General features: G+C 36.9%; 1 protein-coding gene, 1 long non-coding RNA gene and 1 pseudogene across 3 annotated transcripts; 1 reads left to right on the forward strand and 2 right to left on the reverse strand.

Moving 5' to 3' along the window:
* Nucleotides 1-5695: 5695 nt before the first annotated feature.
* Nucleotides 5696-6713, reverse strand: LOC126617208 (histone-lysine N-methyltransferase, H3 lysine-9 specific SUVH6-like; annotated as a pseudogene).
* A 2807-nt stretch (nt 6714-9520) lies between these two features.
* Nucleotides 9521-17321, forward strand: LOC126616700 (chlorophyllase-1). 2 transcript variants are annotated; one of them, XM_050284797.1, is made up of 3 exons: nt 9521-9906; nt 11265-11863; nt 16991-17321. In XM_050284797.1, the coding sequence occupies exons 1-3, from the start codon at nt 9646-9648 to the stop codon at nt 17064-17066; spliced, it is 936 nt and encodes a 311-aa protein (XP_050140754.1). In that variant the 5' UTR covers nt 9521-9645; the 3' UTR covers nt 17067-17321. The 2 variants fall into 2 exon arrangements, with proteins under 2 accessions (XP_050140754.1, XP_050140753.1); XM_050284796.1 differs by lacking the exons at nt 9521-9906; nt 11265-11863 and adding an exon at nt 14888-15293 and having other exon boundaries at nt 16377-17321.
* LOC126616706 (uncharacterized) lies at nt 12278-14068 on the reverse strand. The gene is made up of 2 exons (XR_007621239.1): nt 13843-14068; nt 12278-13685 (listed from the first exon to the last, which is right to left on the reverse strand). It is a non-coding gene; the product is annotated as an uncharacterized LOC126616706 (long non-coding RNA).
* Nucleotides 17322-17568: the final 247 nt, after the last annotated feature.

Raw genomic sequence — 17568 nt, forward strand, 5'->3', positions numbered from 1 at the left:
GAGCACTATATTGGAAGTAATGCCAACTATAAAATAGATCCCAAAACTGGAAATGCAGAACTTGCTGTCTGGCAGCTTTGTGACTCAAATTTGAACATAGTTTTGGTCAACCAAAACTCAACGGAATTAAGTGAAATCAGATGGGTTTTAATCATGGACCAAAATATATCGTTTTTTTTTTTTGAGATGACGATATTTCATGACTTATCCACTTAATTATCGTTAATATATCGCGAGATGAAACCCAAAAATACTTGAAAATTTCTGAAAAGTCTCAATCTTGCGCATAGAGGGATTCAAATCCCTCCCATTTGACTCCTTCAACGCCTTGACCACCATATCACTTATGTTTTTGTGAAAATATGCTAAAATATTTATATATATGGTTTTGTTTTGAATTCTTTTTGCAAGAAACAAATTTGCATATATTCCAAATTTTTTGTGGTATTATATTTTAAATTGTGTCAATTAATTACTTAGTCAATGGCATGTGGTTTTTAATTTTTCTATTTTTTATTTGGTCACTTACATGTAGGGCTGGAAAAAATTCCCGAAAATCCCAAACCAAACCGAAAAAGTCCTAAACCCAAACCAAAACCATCCCGAAAAATACCGAATTTTTCGATATGGGATTTGTTTGGTAATCCCGAAATCCCGAAAAATAGCGAAGTATTCGGTTTCCTATTGACTTCTGGGTTTTGGTTCTTGAAAGCCATTACCATGGTTGCTGACTACTTTTCACAATACACTTACTCTACACATAGAGATGATGAAGATAGTGAAAATTTTGAACCTCATAGGAACTCTATGTGGTACTAAGTCACTCATGTATCTTACCATGCAATGTATAAAGTGTAAAATATTTTACTAATTCATTATATATAAATGATTATGGTGTGTTTAAACTTTTTTCATTAATTATTACATATTTTATACATTCACAATGTTTGTCAGCTCGCTATATAATCAACTTAAATCAGTTAAATCCATCATGCAATGCATTTCCTTCCAATTTTTTGTGATAAACTAATAGATAATTGACTAAATAAATATCCTGCAAAGTTTCAATAAAAATTTCTAAGTTTTTCTTACAATTTCCGTGGTTTTTATTCAATTTTTATCGATATCGATAATATCCCGATATTTCCATCGAAATTTCCGTGTTTTTGGACTACCGATATTTCCGATATCATCGATATTTTAGACCATGGTTTTGATCATGGACATGTCTAGTTTCAATACACAGAATTTTGGATAAAAAAGAACTCATAAGGACCTGGAAATCGAGAGCCAAAATAGGCTACTTGAAACATAATTTTTCTCTGTAAAACAAATAAGTTTTCTGCAATATAGCACCATACTCTTTTAATTCAAATTACAATCTCAGGACACTTCCAAGCTGTCCAGAAATCAAGTTTAACTTCTATTTCAATGTGTTGCTTATATCATGCTTAATTCTTCCTTTCGGCCAAAGACAACGGACAATTCAATAAAATTAAGGTATGTACTTTCTTGTTTCTATACATTAATATAAAAAGAATAAGACAAATGACAAAGATAAGGAAATGAAAGGGAAAAAGAGGCTCACCATCTTGCAAGTGAACCCGTTGCTCCATCACCTACTTTTCTCCCAATTCCTTGGCATTGGCTTGCACTTTGCTCCGTTCTCCATTGTGCTTTTCTGTATCATTCTTGTCAACATCTTCATCCTCATCCCCTTCACCATAAACAGGCACGGCAAAGTGTTTGAGCTTACCCTTTAGCATGAAGAAATGTCCAGCGCAAAATGAAACTAGCATCGAAAGCAAGGACAAGAAGAGTATTGTTAAGCCCACTAAAAACTTGCTAGGCAGCGCCTTTCCAAAAGCCCTTTCGGGGAACCGGGACATTAGGATGCTCAGGAATATGGCCATGGATGTGACGGAGGAGCACAGCGCAAAGAGAGATAAGATGGAAAACACCTCAAAAGCTGCCTGGTTTTGAAGGATTGGACTGCCAGTAGCCTCTCTGATGCCCCCAGGAACTGCAGTAGCAGTGGCAAAGGCGACAGTGGCGATAAGGCCACCCATGACCGATCAGTTTTCAGAGGTCTTTGTGAGCCATGCTCCTCCGGTTTTGACTAGCTCAGTGTGTGATTCACTGAATATAGCCCTTGCAGTCTGGTTTTTCTTGTTGTAGGGGGCAAAGAAGTGTGGTGGCATGGAGGTTTTTACGAACTGCACATTAATTCATAAGAAATTAATGTCCAAGATCAATCTTAAGTGGATGAAATCGTTCAAATTTTTTACACATAGACCAAATTGACTCCATATTCATGTAAAACAGCGGGACCAAAAATGTATCTGACTTTCAATTACTGGTAACATGAAACTGCAGACAATAAAACTGTTAAAGTTAACACTCTGCTGTATTCTTGTATGTCTAGTTTGGTATTTTGGTTTTTGATCTAAACTCTAACCTACTGCCGCATGTATGGCATGGATGAATTGTAAAGAGCTGCCCAATTGTCCTGGCAGTGGCAGCTGTCCTATGCACTGGGAAGAGTCATCTGAATCAATTAAGAAAATATCTCTCTTCGTAGAAAGTCTATCTGCTCTCTGTTTTTCATTTCTTCTCTGCCGCTGCTGCCTCTTACTCAAATCTCCATCTTTCTCTCATTTTTATTCTAGTTTTCAAAGATGAAGATGGTCCGAATACCAACAGAAACCACGGTTTAGTGCTTATTTATCGTCATTTTAGAGTCATTTAGTTCTATTTTTTTATCAAAACTTTGAAAGAGGTTCTATTTGTGCATATATATTATCCTAACAAAAAAAAAATAGGTGACGAGGAACTGTGTAGATCCCACTTATGAGTTGTATAATATTTTGTCATATCTCTCATGTGAGACTCTATTCTGCAACCAGAACCATGTCTCATGATAAAATTTTATTTCACATGGCTAGGATCAAACCCTAGTACTTGGTGCGATAATTATTGGCTTTAATATGATTAAGACCATGGGTTTAAAATCTTACCTCAAACCATTTGATTTCCCTTTGCATTTGTAACACTGGCCCAAGATTAATGCAAGGGTTATTGGCTTCTAACATTGCTGTTGCTGCGAGATGTAACACACTATTCCCCGCATTATCCACTTCGCTGAACACCTTGTCTCTGATCGGGGTTTTTTTTTGTGTAGCAAGAGCTGGTACACATGGAGTTGCCTGTTCTCTGCAACTAACAATACCACCTTCTTTTTCTATGAGTTAGTGTCCCGGATGGCCACGGGAAATTTTTCAAGGATCTTCCCCACCATTTCAGTCACACCATTTGTTGCAGCAATCAGCAAAGGTGTTTCCCTCTTCCCCATTTCAGCTGATGACCATATAATATTTATTTTTTGTGGCTTAAGCTCGATTAATACATTCCAACTAAAGCAGTTTTCCTTAATAAGCTTGATTTTAGAATCTAGGCTTGTATGTATAGTATTACTGGAATAATCACATTGTCGTCGTCATTACCGTGGTAAGGCCTTGTGTCCAGGGCCGGCCCAGGCCCAGGCCTAGTGCGGGCAGGACGATCGTCCGGGGCTCAAAAAAATTACGGGCACAAAAATTATTGGTGTGGCATATTTATATATATTTTCATACGAGTATAAATTTATAAAATTTGGTTTAATGACAAAGAAATTTAACTAGAATCGGCGATTTGTTGTTTGAAATTAATGAGTAGGTCTTTGGTTCAAAACAACATGTGTGCTTATTTAAATTTAAATTTTTACAAATTTCTTTTCATAACAATATAAATTTATAAAATTTGGCTAAATGATTATAAGTTTAATTAGAAGCAATGGTTTTTGTATTTAAGATTAACAAGAGGTCCTAAGTTTGAAATGCTATGTGCATGTTTATTTTTTTCAATATTTACAAATTTTTGTTTGGTTGCTAATTTATTTTTAATTACTAGCTAGTAACTATGTGGGTTGCTATTTTTAAATATTCATTCCAATTCAAGTTTAATCTTCAACAAAGGATAATGCGTAGACTAAATTTTTGGACCAAATTTGCAAATCATATAACGTGTCATCAAAAGGTTTAATTTGGTGCCCATTCATTACTTATACATATCTTTAAAGACTCGAAAATATCATTATTTTTTTAGTCTTATATTGACAAGGTTATTAAATAAGAAAAAACACTCACGATTTATACAAAACACTTTAAAATTTCATATGGAAGACAAAACTCATAATTTATGTACTTGTAACCTTGAAGTTTTTTTGTTTACTTTTCTCGATACAAAATAAATTAGGTTTTCCGTGTTACTAAATTACTGAGTTTGAAGTGTTTTTTTAAATATAATTTTATCGATGTCTTACGTGTAAAAACAAATAATTTTGAATTTTTATTTAAAATTGAATATAAATAGTGTGTTCAATCAATCGTGTCAGTTCATTGTACATCGTGTGATTAGAAATTATTTGAATTTTTATTTAAAATTGAATATAAATAGTACTTCACAAAAACTGAGCGCACGATTTACAATAAACGGACACGATTGATTAAATCCTTGATCCCCACAATGAGGATTCGGAGAGAATCCTCGTCCAGGATATAAACGTTTCAGTTGTAAAGTGCCAGGTGTTAAATGTATCCATGTGTCTATATATCATTGGTCTTGTAATAATTCTCGAGTTAGTTTATGCTGTGTATTTATAAGATAAGTCAATGCCTTGTTAAACAAGATTCTCTCTCTTCTCTCTCTCTACACTTCCTGGTTTGTTATTGTTCATTGCTCTCTCTGTTATCAAGTTTCATGTACCCCGGCCCCTTTATACAGTTCTTTGTTGTCTTAAAAGTTGAGGTTTTAACATAAATTTAATCGGCAAAATGGAAAGTTGTTCAACTATTTATAAACTCATACAAAGTCGTTTTTCTCATCAATGTGATATTCATTTTTAACAACCATAATATCTTTTATTTGCATATGCATTTCACCTTTATCAAACAAACCACTTTTTTAATTTGCACATTTTGATGAGGATCTAAATATGAGAAATTATTGGGTAGTACGGTATTACCACGTCAGCTTTTTAAATATGCTTTTGTTAATTTTTACTTCTCATTTTTAAATTATAGGATAATGTTATCCACACACACATTTTTATTTCCTACATACCTCTTGTTAATTTTTTGCAATTGATCTTGTTCAATTCATTCGATCCGATGACTGAAAATTAGGCAAGCAACAAGTGTGAACAGTTTTTTGTTTATAAGTTCACGTCTTTTTTTTTTTTTTAACAATTAATTGTTATACAGTGATAGTTTAGTTCCTTGTATGCTTTTGTTGCATCTAAACGTTCTCTTCACAACCAAGCATCCGAAACCAAACAGTCGAGAACTGCCACAGAAAAATGGTTCATCATTTCAAACTTCATCTAAAGCTTTAATATGAATGATAAACTACGCAGAAATTCATCTATTCAAAGGAATAAATAACATATGTGAAACTATACAAATTTAAGTTCAAAGGCTCAAGCTCACAATAAGCATCGACATATACACATACACACATATACACATATACGCGTAGTAACCATCACCTCAAAACCCACCGCTGTCAAGAAAGAGTCCTGACGGTTATACTCAACTTATCAACTGCATTCAAAACATATACGAAAAATAATTCTCCTCAGACTTCTGCCTCAACAAAGTCAGCCAGTGCACTCTGGAGAACCACAATAGCAACTCTTTTTCTTTATCTTGCCATTATAACCACGAACCCGGCCGGTCTATCATATAATTGTAATGATAAGTCAACTCTTGCAAAGGATGAATGTTCTCAGCGGCAAAGAACATGTGGTGAGGAATTTCAGTGTCATCGTGATCATAGAGGACATTTTGGGCATAAAGATTAGGGGAACAAAATATAGTTGATAAATCTTCCCACGTTGCCGCACTGTACTGCATAACGGTGAATCCACCATCCCCCACAACTCCACAAGAATTTGACTGTGCATTGGGCATGAGGGTTGAAAGTCCATCCCAAACAGAATTGTCATTGTAGTTATTCCCAATATCAAACAGATACTCATCATTCCCAGTTCTTTCTTCCGCTTCCTTCTCTTCCAGGAGCTCTCCTATACACTCACATATAAAACTTCCTGAAGGAATGGAATTTAGGGATCTCACTCCCCAGCCCCTCGATTCAGTTTTGAAAATTTCAAGCTGAAATTTGATACCAGGTTGGCTAACTCTATTGTAACAAGGAGGACACTTAAAAGGACCACATTCATACACAAGGGACTTTGCTTCAACAATAGCACCATTGAAGTTATATGGGATCTCACCTCCGTGTTCTCAACCGCACAAGAACATTTCTCAGATTCTGAGCATTCGCAATACAGCTACAACCCTCGGGAGGAATCGGGCGGCACCAATATGGATATATCATGCTAGTTATGTATATAAATGGTGGAGGTTTCTCATCATCTATGGTATTCACAGCGCAGATAGGAATTGATTCTTTCCCTACTGAAATATCATTAGCGCATAGATCTTCCCGAACTTAAATTTTTTAGACTTCTTCACTTCTTTCCAAGCCAGCTCTGGTTGATCTTGGATTCTGTCTAGTTGAAAATTGAAAACAAGCTTACCTTGAGAGCCCATACCCTGCCAACATTTCTCTACCAAATATAGTCCATCATACACATATGTCTTAACTTTTTCCATCTTCAGAGCCACGGATCACTCTAACAGGCTTTTAGTTCATTTCTATGTTAGTACTTTGAGTCTTGACACACTTGGAATGAACACGGTGTGATTGACGCACCATCATGTTTATATAAAGTACTCATAGAGTTTCGAAAAACACTTGAGTACCCTGTGAAATAAACTTCAATGAGTAATGAGGCACCGGTGTGATGCCAACTAGAGACCCTCTAAGACCTAATTCAGCGACGTTTCAATGAATGAACTTAGAAAAAGCATCTAGAACTCTAAAAATGGCTTACCTTTGGTGCGTGCAATAGGGTCTTGAAGAAGTTGTTGTGAGGCTTAATGGTAGGTATAAATTGAGAACCAAGGAATAACTAAAAGATTTGGAAATTCAGATTTGGATCCCACTCAAAATTTGAGTTTAATTAGGAGTCAAATTTGGAAGTTTAGGAAGAAGACCAAATCTCGGTTGACTTCGGACTATAATTCTCTTTCTTGCAGCCAAGTTTCATATTGGGCCCTCTTTATTCTTCTTAGACCTGTGACAAATTAATCATGTGGCTCCGTGTATATTATATCCAAATTGAAGATGTATATGTGTAGAAACCCAAATTTTGAGGAATAAAATCTATAAAATCCAAATTGAAGATGTATATGTATATGTAGTTGCAAAACAATTCAAGAGAATTAATTTGTGGTTTATTTTCAACAAAAATGAAGAACACAATAGAAAAGAGAGACATGCATCCTCAAAGCTTGCGCTCAAGAATTCTTAGCACAATCCTCAGGAGCAAATTTCAGTAGCGCCCTTTAAGATCATGTATGAATCTGTAATTTATTTGCTGGAATGACCCGATAAGCGAAGGTACCTTATCTTCCAAGAATCCCAAACATAAAACCACATTCTGATCAACCTGGAACGTTATGAATGCATCTCCAGGTTTTACATCAAGGTGAGCATTTTCAAAGTGAAATGTCAAAGTAGGCAAGTCTTTGAACCCTAGAGGCGGTTTCCATTCGTAGCACAGAGCGAAGTTAGCATTGGTAGGACTCATTAGTCTTAACTACGCAAGGAAAGCGCATAAAATACATCTCCAGAAACTGAATTAGTGCCTTGAAAGCAGGTGTGAATCGTGTGATAAGATAAGAAAGTGTACTACCATTGTCCAAGAAACACCCTCCTGTTTTGCCTCCATCTCGTATAGCAAATGCGGTTGGATCTATTAGAATCTTTTGTCCGTGCACGCTTATGCCCAACATATTCACATAGTAATATGATATGCCTGGAAGGAGTGCTAATTTCGTGACGCGTACTCCCTCAGGTGGTTAGGGTATGTCTGCGTCAAATTTTAGATATGTTTGAATGTCTCTTGGGCGTGTCAGGCAGAACAAGAATGCTCCATCGATAAGATAGGTGCATTTCCCAAACCCAGTATTCCTGCGACCTTGAAGTATTCCAGCCTACCGAATGTAATGTTCTTTGTGTCATAAGCACAACAGAACACAATGTTTTCTGTAGGCTGTGGTCGCCCGCTGCTTGACAAGAAATAGAAAGTTTCACCTGCAGGCAACAAAGAAGGGAAAAGCAAAAGATGTTACCCATGTCACTACGAATATGTGGATCAAATGTATCAATAAAGACCATATTTCCAAAATTAGACTCAAAATGACTCTTTTTAAAGCTTAGATGTCCTAAACATATTTCCAAAAGAGCCCATCACCGAAAGAGACTATCTTGGTCACCAAAGTGTCCAAATAAGCCCAAAACATGCACGCTGCACTTTTATTTCATCGTCATAAATTATTTGCTCGGTAGAAAAATATGAAACTTTGACACGAGTAATTTGAGAGACTCATGAACATCCTCCAATTGGAACCACTCAAAAATTCATCTATTTGATCACTTTTTGCTCAAAATGAAATCGCATGTCCTACGTTAGAATATAAATCAAAGTATCAAAACTTCACCAAAATAACCAATAAATATATACATAAAATAGAGTAAAATATATAGTATAATATTAACTCATCACGAGTCCAAGAGGAGACGGAAAGCAAGTCTTCTATAGTCCTCTGGCGTGCAAATCTAGTAAATTGAGTTTGTGTCAATGCCTTTTGTATTTGTTTCCCCAGTGGAGGGGCCTACCTCGTTAAAATACTTTTGCACTTTGATTTCAGTCTTATACAAGTTAAGTTTGTTCAAATCTAACAATTCTTCGTCGCTCTTGTATATATGGTATAACAAGATCATATTTCATCTGCAATCCCTTTTATCTAAGTTGTTCATACAATAAGTTAAATTTTGTTGGTATTTTTGCCCCTATCTAGGTTATTCCTATTCAGTGTGTTAAAAATTTCAACGTAGCACCGCCTAAGCCTGGCGCTAAGTGGCAGTTGACCACCGTCATGATTAATCACCATATGTAAAAAGATTATATGGGAAAATATATATATATATATATATACAGTTGTCAATATACTTGCAGAAAGCAATGAAAGGTCTCGTTTGGTATAAGAGGGTTGGATTAGAATGAATAACCCTTTAATTTCAAAGCATATTGGAGGCAAAGGAGAATAATGTCTTTTTCTTTTTCTTTTTTGGAAAACATAATGTCTTTATACAGTAGTCAATATACTCACAGCCTCTCGCACAAGGCGACAGGAGTGGTACTATAATCCTTGGCTTTAGCCCCACTTGGATTTGGACCCTTTCACAGAAGCGGACAGGAGCGGTACTATAATCCTTCATTTTCCATGTATTACTCAAGTCCTTTTCTTTTCATTTAATCAAACTTATCCTTTCTTCCAAAATTTTCAGCTAAGTCTAAACTGATCCTCCCAAGTTGGCTGTCGACCAAACGTTGGATTCACTATTAGAAAGAACCGAGGGTCACATTACATAGTACTCACTTGCATTGTGCCCCATGGCACTTGTGGAAAAAAAAATATGTCTTCTGCTCAGCCTGCACTGACCACATCTGTTTTTAATCTAGGAAATTGCCCCTTCAAATGCATCACGGAGGAGGCATCACTGTCTTCCTGCTTTGATTCTTCAGCACCTCCAAAGCCCTTGTTCATTGTTACACCGACGGTAGCCGGCACTTACCCTGTAATCTTGCTTCATCACGGCTGCTGCCTCCGCAACTACTTCTACAAGGAGTTACTCCAGCACATAGTCTCACATGGATTCATACCTGTAGCACCTCAGGTAATATTGTCTTACCATTCTATATTAACGTCCAATACAATTTCAGAATAATTTATTTTGTGTTAATCCAACAATTGTCGTCCATGAGATTTTTTGTTCCAATCTACTCCACCAAAAGGGTTATGAGTGTTTGAAAATGCTTTTCTAGAAACCATATATGCCCGTAAGAACTTTTGTTTTCTTAAAAAACACTTGAAAGTGCTTCCTTAGGAAGCACCTAGAACTTCCAAGTTCTTTAATTTAAACTCCTTTTCGTTATCAAAAAAAATATTTTCACCATTTTAAATGAACTTTCAAACGAACTTTTAATTCAGAAATTGGCTAAAATAATCATAATCAAATTTGAATTGCCAAGGGGAGTGTATTCAATTGGGCTTTTGAGGGATTTTAATTCTTTTAATGAATCTAGGGGTATTCAATCAGGATTTTAAGTGATTATCTAAAATTCAAGATGTATTCAATTAGAATTTTAAGATAATTTATTAAAATCCTTAGAAATCCGGATGTATTCAACTAGGATTTTAAAGAAGTTTATAACATTCCAAGTGTATTCAATTAGAAATTGATTTTAAAGAATTTGAGAAAGTTGAGGAATTAGAGGGAATTAGAGAGATTTTGTAGTGTATTTTAAGCATCCACAAATCTCACATCTCCTCATGAGATTTCGAGGGAATTGAATCAAAATTTCAGGGGGTGTATTCAATTGGGATTTTGAGGGATTTTAATTCTTTTAATGAATCTAGGGGTATTCAATCAGGATTTTAAGTGATTCTATGAAATTCAATGTGTATTCAATCAGGATTTTAAAATAGTTTCTTAAAATCTTTAGAAATCTGGGTGTATTGAATAAGAATTTTAAAAAAGTTTATAATATTTCAAGTGTATTAAATTAGAATTTGAATTTAAAGAATTTGGAAAAATTGAGGAATTAAAAGGAATTGGACAGATTTTGTAGTGTAAGCATCCACAAATCTCACATCTCCCCATGAGATTTCGAGGGAATTGAATTAAAATTTTACATAAAATCTATGGATTTATAAATCCTTTAAAATCTCTCAAATTCCCAATTGAATACACCCCCTTATATGGAATCTCTACAAATCAATTAAACTCCATTAAAATCCATGGATTTTTAAATCCATTAATGTCCCTCAAATTTTCAATTGAATACACCTCCCTAAATTAATTAAAATCAAATCATTGTCTTACAATGTCGACCCCATAGCAATCAAATATTGACCATACTGAAAAATTGAACATTTCATAAATTGATATTTGAAAAAAAAAAAAAAGCCCAATTTAATACATTGTCTAACAACAGAATTAATTGTGTGAGTTTGGTTTTTCATTTTGATTAGTTACTGTTATGTGGGGTTTTTCTTCCACCTGGATCTGAAGAAGTAGAGTGGGGAGCAAAAGTCATAAACTGGTTGCCAAAAGGCCTCCAACCCCTGCTGCCAGAAAATGTTGTAGCAGATTTCACCAAATTTGCTCTTTCAGGCCACAGCAGAGGTGGGAATACAGCATTTGCAATAGCACTTGGGCGTGCCAAAACTTCCCTGTCCCTCAAAATTTCAGTCCTAATAGGCATTGATCCTGTGGCCGGTGCAACTCGTAATATCCTCACCTATTCCCCTCAATCTTTCGACCTCTCGATTCCAGTCACAGTGATCGGCACTGGCCTGGGACCGGAAAGTAAAAATCCTTGCATGCCACCTTGCGCCCCAGATGGCGCGAACCACAAGGAGTTCTTCTATGAGTGCAAGCCTCCATGTGCACATTTTGTTGTGAAGGACTATGGTCACATGGACATGTTGGACGACGATCCACAGGGCATGGTTGGGGCAGTGTCGGGGTGCATGTGTAAAAACGGGACAGGACCGAGGGAGCTAATGAGGAAGACTGTGGGTGGGATTGTTGTGGCGTTTCTGAATGCTTATTTGAATGGTGATGATAGGTATTTGGTTGCCATTGTTGGTGATCCTGATAGTTCTCCTGCAAAGCTGGAACCTGTGGAGTTCATTAGAGCATAAGTTCAAGCTCAAGGTCGTCTTGATAATAGTCACCGACATTAGCTGCACATATTAGCACATAAAGAGGGGGTTATAAAGCCTATCAGTGGCTAATGTCGGTGAATATTTTCAGGCTTTCTTCGAGGGTTATTCGGATCCTAGAGTGTTATTTTCGAATAAACAGCTCGGCCATCAAATGTGTGTGCCCAAGTACTGAAATTTGGGGGTTTATATGTACTAGAACCATCTCAAGTTTATTATGAATTTCGGTTTAGATATGTACTTAAATGTCATAAGATAAAATGTCAGATGATAATGCGGTAAATTGACATTTTGTAAATATCTTGCTCCAACCGAGATGCCAAATAAAAATACTGTTTTATTATTGCTAAAAGCAGTAGCTAGCACTTAATACTGACACAGTGAATACAGTGAAGGAAGAAAACAAAATGATGCCTCCATAAGACAGCATCAAATTTGGTAGTTTAGGCGACGCCAACCCACCAACACTTTGACATCTCGCTTCAACCAAAAAAATATAGCACCTCTTCTTGTTGTCAAAACAGTCCACGGTGTAGCAGATCAGTTGGAGATGCTCAAAAAAGTGAGTTAAATTTTAATACTTAGGGTCATCCAACTGCTAACAGTTTCTTGTAACATAAGTTCCTCACAAAGTATATATGTACTGAAATAGTAAAACTTGTTAGATCTAAATGGTGAATGTGTTTTGGTTGAACCATGATCATCTCAGAATTTACATCATCGTGCTGTTCCATTTCTTGTATAGGATGTCCCTTGCATTTTGGTTGAACCTTGTCCCCAGTTACTAATTTACTATAGAAATATCCCCTCCATTTTCACTCTTGTGAAACTCTTTATCTTGAACATCCTCGCCTGTTTGCTTCACATTAATCTTTGCTGTGTTCGATGATGATGGTTCGCCATCCACAGGGGACCTCTCTTGACCAAAATTCCTCGCCTCCAGGGCTGGATTTCTTCCACAAAAGAGAAGGGAAGCCCCGAACGGTTGATACTATTCTTCGAGGGGGATATTTTTTTAACTGCAGTCTTCTCCAGACCATTTCCATTAGAAATGGAGATGGATTGCTGATGTGGGTTCTTCAACGAATCAGATATTTCATGTAGCAATGCATTTAAATCAACTCTCTCCACAGTACCAAAAGCCTCGCCGTTAATCAATGCAGTTTCATTTACCGAACCAGTCGATACCATTTGGGTTTCAAATTCGGCAGTACCCACAAACTCTGTCTCTTCAACCGGCCTCGAACTTTTTAACCCATGTAGATTGTTTGGCAAATCAGATATTTCATGCTCTAAGGTTGCTACTGATTCAATTCTCTCCACAGTACCCACATCCTTACCGTTCATCAAGTCAGCCCATCCACATGACCATTTGAGAGCCCGAGCTTGTCAACCCCGTGTCCATCGCCATTTTCACACCTACTAACCAAGCTTTTTGTTGCTACACACTCAAAACTTCCCCTAGAAGCAGCCCCTCATCAACCCTTAACTGACCAAACCGTCCGCACGACGGGGGAAAATCACGAACCGCAGAGACTGTGCGCCTCTTTAACTTGGGAACACCGTAAGAGCACTCTCCATTTTCCATGGATTGTGCCTATCTTCCCTCAGAGTGACTACCATTAAGTTGAGCAATTCGCCTCGATGATTTCGAATGCTGCATCGCCTCTACGACCCCCATCGCAATTCCAAATCGCCTCTACAACCACAATTATTCGCAACGGCCTAATCCAACAACAAAACCAATTAAGCAACAACTTCAGTCTCAAGATTCAGAGTAATTAAAAATAATCGCGATGATTATATACTAATTCAAATTCCAAAGTACAAACAACCAACGATTCAAAGTAGAAACAGAGAAAATTAACGAAGAAAAACTTACTAGTTGATGGATAATCCGGCGCGTAACAGTCGGGCGATTGCAGGAGAAACGCCATTTTTTTGAGATACTTGGGAGGAGGTTTCTGGAAGGTGATTTAGGGAGTGTTTGGCAAACTCTGCAAGCTTAGCGCGCGCTTCAGCGGCGACCTCGCGAAATGACGCGACGTGGCCAAGGAAGAAGACGACCCAACGGCTTGTTTTCTCTTCGCGGAACGGAGCATTTTGGCTCAAAGGTGTTTTAGGAGACTGTTCGTCCCTCTACAAGTGACGTGGCGCTCATTGCATGCATGGTGTGAGAGCACTACGAATTCAAGAAAAGATTTTTCAATATGACCGGTACATTAGATGGTATATCACGTGTCATTATACAAATTGTGAGATATGTGTGTTAAAAAGTTAACAACTTAAAAAATAAAATTTCAAACCACTTCTTTTAAAACACGTGGTGTACCACTTGTGTTTCTATCTCGATTAAAAATTTGTCGAATTCAAGGCTCTTGTTGATTTCTATATTAGTGTTTTGACGCACTTGGAATGAATCTGGTGTGATTGACACACAGTTACGGTTATATAAAGTAATCATAGAATTAACGTTAAACTGTATAGCAACAAAGAATCATATTATTTTTTACATAATATTTTATAACGTTGGTTTAAAAATTAATGTTAAACTTAACAGCATTTTTCTTGATAAAATAAGCGACAGTTGAGGCATTGCCAATGTATATGCTGACTTAGATTTCTCCACATAGATTCTCCCATTAATTCCCAAAACGATGAAATTTCAAAGCATATTGGAGGCAAAGGAGAATAATGTCGTTTTATTTTCTTTTTTGGAAAACATAATGTCTTTATACAGTTGTCAATACTCAATATACTCACAGCCTCTCGCACAAGGCGACAGGAGTGGTACTATAATCCTTGGCTTAATTAGCCCCACTTGGATTTGGACCCTTTCACTCAAGCCGACAGGAGTGGTCCTATAATCCTGCATTTTCCATGTGCTTCACAAGTCCTTTTGTTTTCATTTAATCAAACTTATCTTTTCTTCCAATTTTTTCCAGCCAAGTCTAAACTGATCCTCTCAAGTTGGCAGTCGGCCAAACTTTGGATTCACCATTAAAAAGAACCGAAGGTCACATTACATAGTTCTCACTTGCATTGAGCCCCATGGCACTTGTGGAAAAAAATATGTCTTCTACTCAGCCTGCACTGACTACATCTGTTTTTAATCTAGGAAATTGCCCCTTCAAATGCATCACGGAGGAGACACCACTGTCTTCCTGCTTTGATTCTTCAGCACCTCCAAAGCCCTTGTTCATTGTTACACCGACGGTAGCAGGCACTTACCCTCTAATCTTGCTTCATCACGGCTTCTACCTCCGCAACTACTTCTACAAGGAGTTACTCCAGCACATAGCTTCACATGGATTCATAGCTGTAGCACCTCAGGTAATATTGTCTTACCATTTTATATTAACGTCCAATACAATTTCAGAATTAATTTATTTTGTGTTAATCCAACAATTGTTGTCCATGAAATTTTTGGTCCAATCTACTCTGTCAAATGGGTTATGAGTGTTTGAAAATGCTTCTCCAGAAACCATATATGCCCGTAAGAACTTTTGTTTTCTTAAAAAAACACTTGAAATTGCTTCCTTAGAAAGCACCTAGAACTTTCAAGTTCTTTAATTTAAACCAATGTTTTAAAAAAACTAGCCTCGGGGTGTGCCAAGGGCGTCCTTGAGGCTAGGCGCGAAGGCTAACGCCTCTGTTTTGCAGAAGTGGGCGGAAGGTATCGCCGGAGCCGCCTAGGCGAGCCTTAGGGATTTTTTTTTTTACTTCCAAACCCAAATTTTGGGTAGGGTTTTAACTGCTTCATACCTCTTCCTTGCGCTATCGTCTCTCTGTCTTTTTCTGATTTTTATTTTTTTTATATAATGGATGTGTGTGCTGTCTACATGCATTGTTATATGTGTGCTCATTGTGCTTTTCATCCTCTATTAGTTATATATATATATATATATAATATAATATATGTATATATGTGCGTATATATATTTATAATATATGTGTGTGTTCAATGTGATTATTGATTAATAATCTTTTTTTTAATATAATATATGTGTACACTCAGTGTATATATTAAAAATTTTAGGTCTCGTGAGGCTTCACCTCACGTCTAGGCTGGGCTATCCTTCAGACGCCTTACCCACACCTCACGCTTTTAATACATTGATTTAAACTCCTTTTCATTATCCAAAAAATATTTTCACCATTTTAAATGAACTTTCAAAGAAACTTTTAATTTAGAAATTGACTAAAATAATCATCAATCAAATCTGAATTGTTAAATTGATTAAAATCAAATAATTGTCATACAATGTCGACCTCATAGCAATCAAATATTGACAATACTGAAAAATTGATCATTTCAGAAATTGATATTTGAAAAAAAAACATATATTTTGGCCAATTTAATAAATTTTCTGACAACAGAATTAATTGTGAGTTTGTTTTTTTCTTTTTGATCAGTTATGTGGGGTTGTGCCTCCATGTGGACCTGAAGAAGTAGAGTCGGGAGCAAAAGTCATAAACTGGTTGCCAAAAGGCCTCCAACCTCTGCTGCCAGAAAATGTTGTAGCAGACTTCACCAAATTTGCTCTTGCAGGCCACAGCAGAGGTGGGAAAACAGCATTTGCAATAGCACTTGGGCGTGCCAAAACTTCCCTGTCCCTCAAAATTTCACTCCTAATAGGCATTGATCCTGTGGCCGGTGCAAATCGATACTGCAGAACACGTCCTCGTATCCTCACCTATTCCCCTCAATCTTTCGACCTCTCGATTCCAGTCATAGTGATCGGCGCTGGCCTGGGACCGGAAGGTAAAAATGCTTGCATGTCAAAACCTTGTGCCCCAGATGGCGTGAACCACAAGGATTTCTTCTATGAGTGCAAGCCTCCATGTGCACATTTTGTTGTGAAGGACTATGGTCACATGGACATGTTGGACGACGATCCACAGGGCATGGTTGGTGCAGTGTCGGGGTGCATGTGTAAAAACGGGACTGGACCGAGGGAGCTAATGAGGAAGACTGTGGGTGGGATTGTTGTGGCGTTTCTGAATGCTTATTTGAATGGTGATGATAGGGATTTGGTTGCCATTGTTGGTGATCCTGATAGTTCTCCTGCAAAGCTTGAACCTGTGGAGTTCATTAGAGCATAAGTTCAAGCTCAAGGTCGTCTTGATAATAGTCACCGACATTAGCTGCACATATTAGCACATAAAGAGGGGGTTATAAGGCTTATCAGTGGTTAATGTCAGTGATTATTTTCAGGCTTTCTTCGAGGGTTATTTCGGATCCTAGATTGTTACTTTCGAATAAACAGCTCAGTCATCAAATGCATGTGCTCAAGTACTGAAATTTGGGGGTTGATATGTACTAGCACCATCTCAATTTTTCTAATTCATTAATCATGTTCACTTAGAGTACTTCACTTAGAGTACTTGGATCTAACGGATGACATGACACAGAACCGAGCGCAATGACATTCTAGGATTCATATAGCCGACCCCACTTAACGGGAAAAGGCTTTGTTGTTGTTGTTGTTGTTGTTGTTGTTATTAATCATGTTCATTTAACATTGGTTACTCATGTACATGCATTATTATGATATATAATTGCATGAATTATTTCTTGATTTTTTATGTGATTTATTATAGCAAT

This window comes from Malus sylvestris, chromosome 3, assembly GCF_916048215.2.
Source record: "Malus sylvestris chromosome 3, drMalSylv7.2, whole genome shotgun sequence".
Lineage (NCBI taxonomy): Eukaryota > Viridiplantae > Streptophyta > Magnoliopsida > Rosales > Rosaceae > Malus > Malus sylvestris.

Coding starts and splice junctions, on each gene's coding strand:
- LOC126616700 (XM_050284796.1), top strand. CDS start 15,012: ATGGCACTTGTGGAAAAAAATATGTCTTCTACTCAGCCTGCACTGACT. Junction 15,294..16,376: donor TCATAGCTGTAGCACCTCAG/GTAATATTGTCT, acceptor CTTTTTGATCAG/TTATGTGGGGTTGTGCCTCC.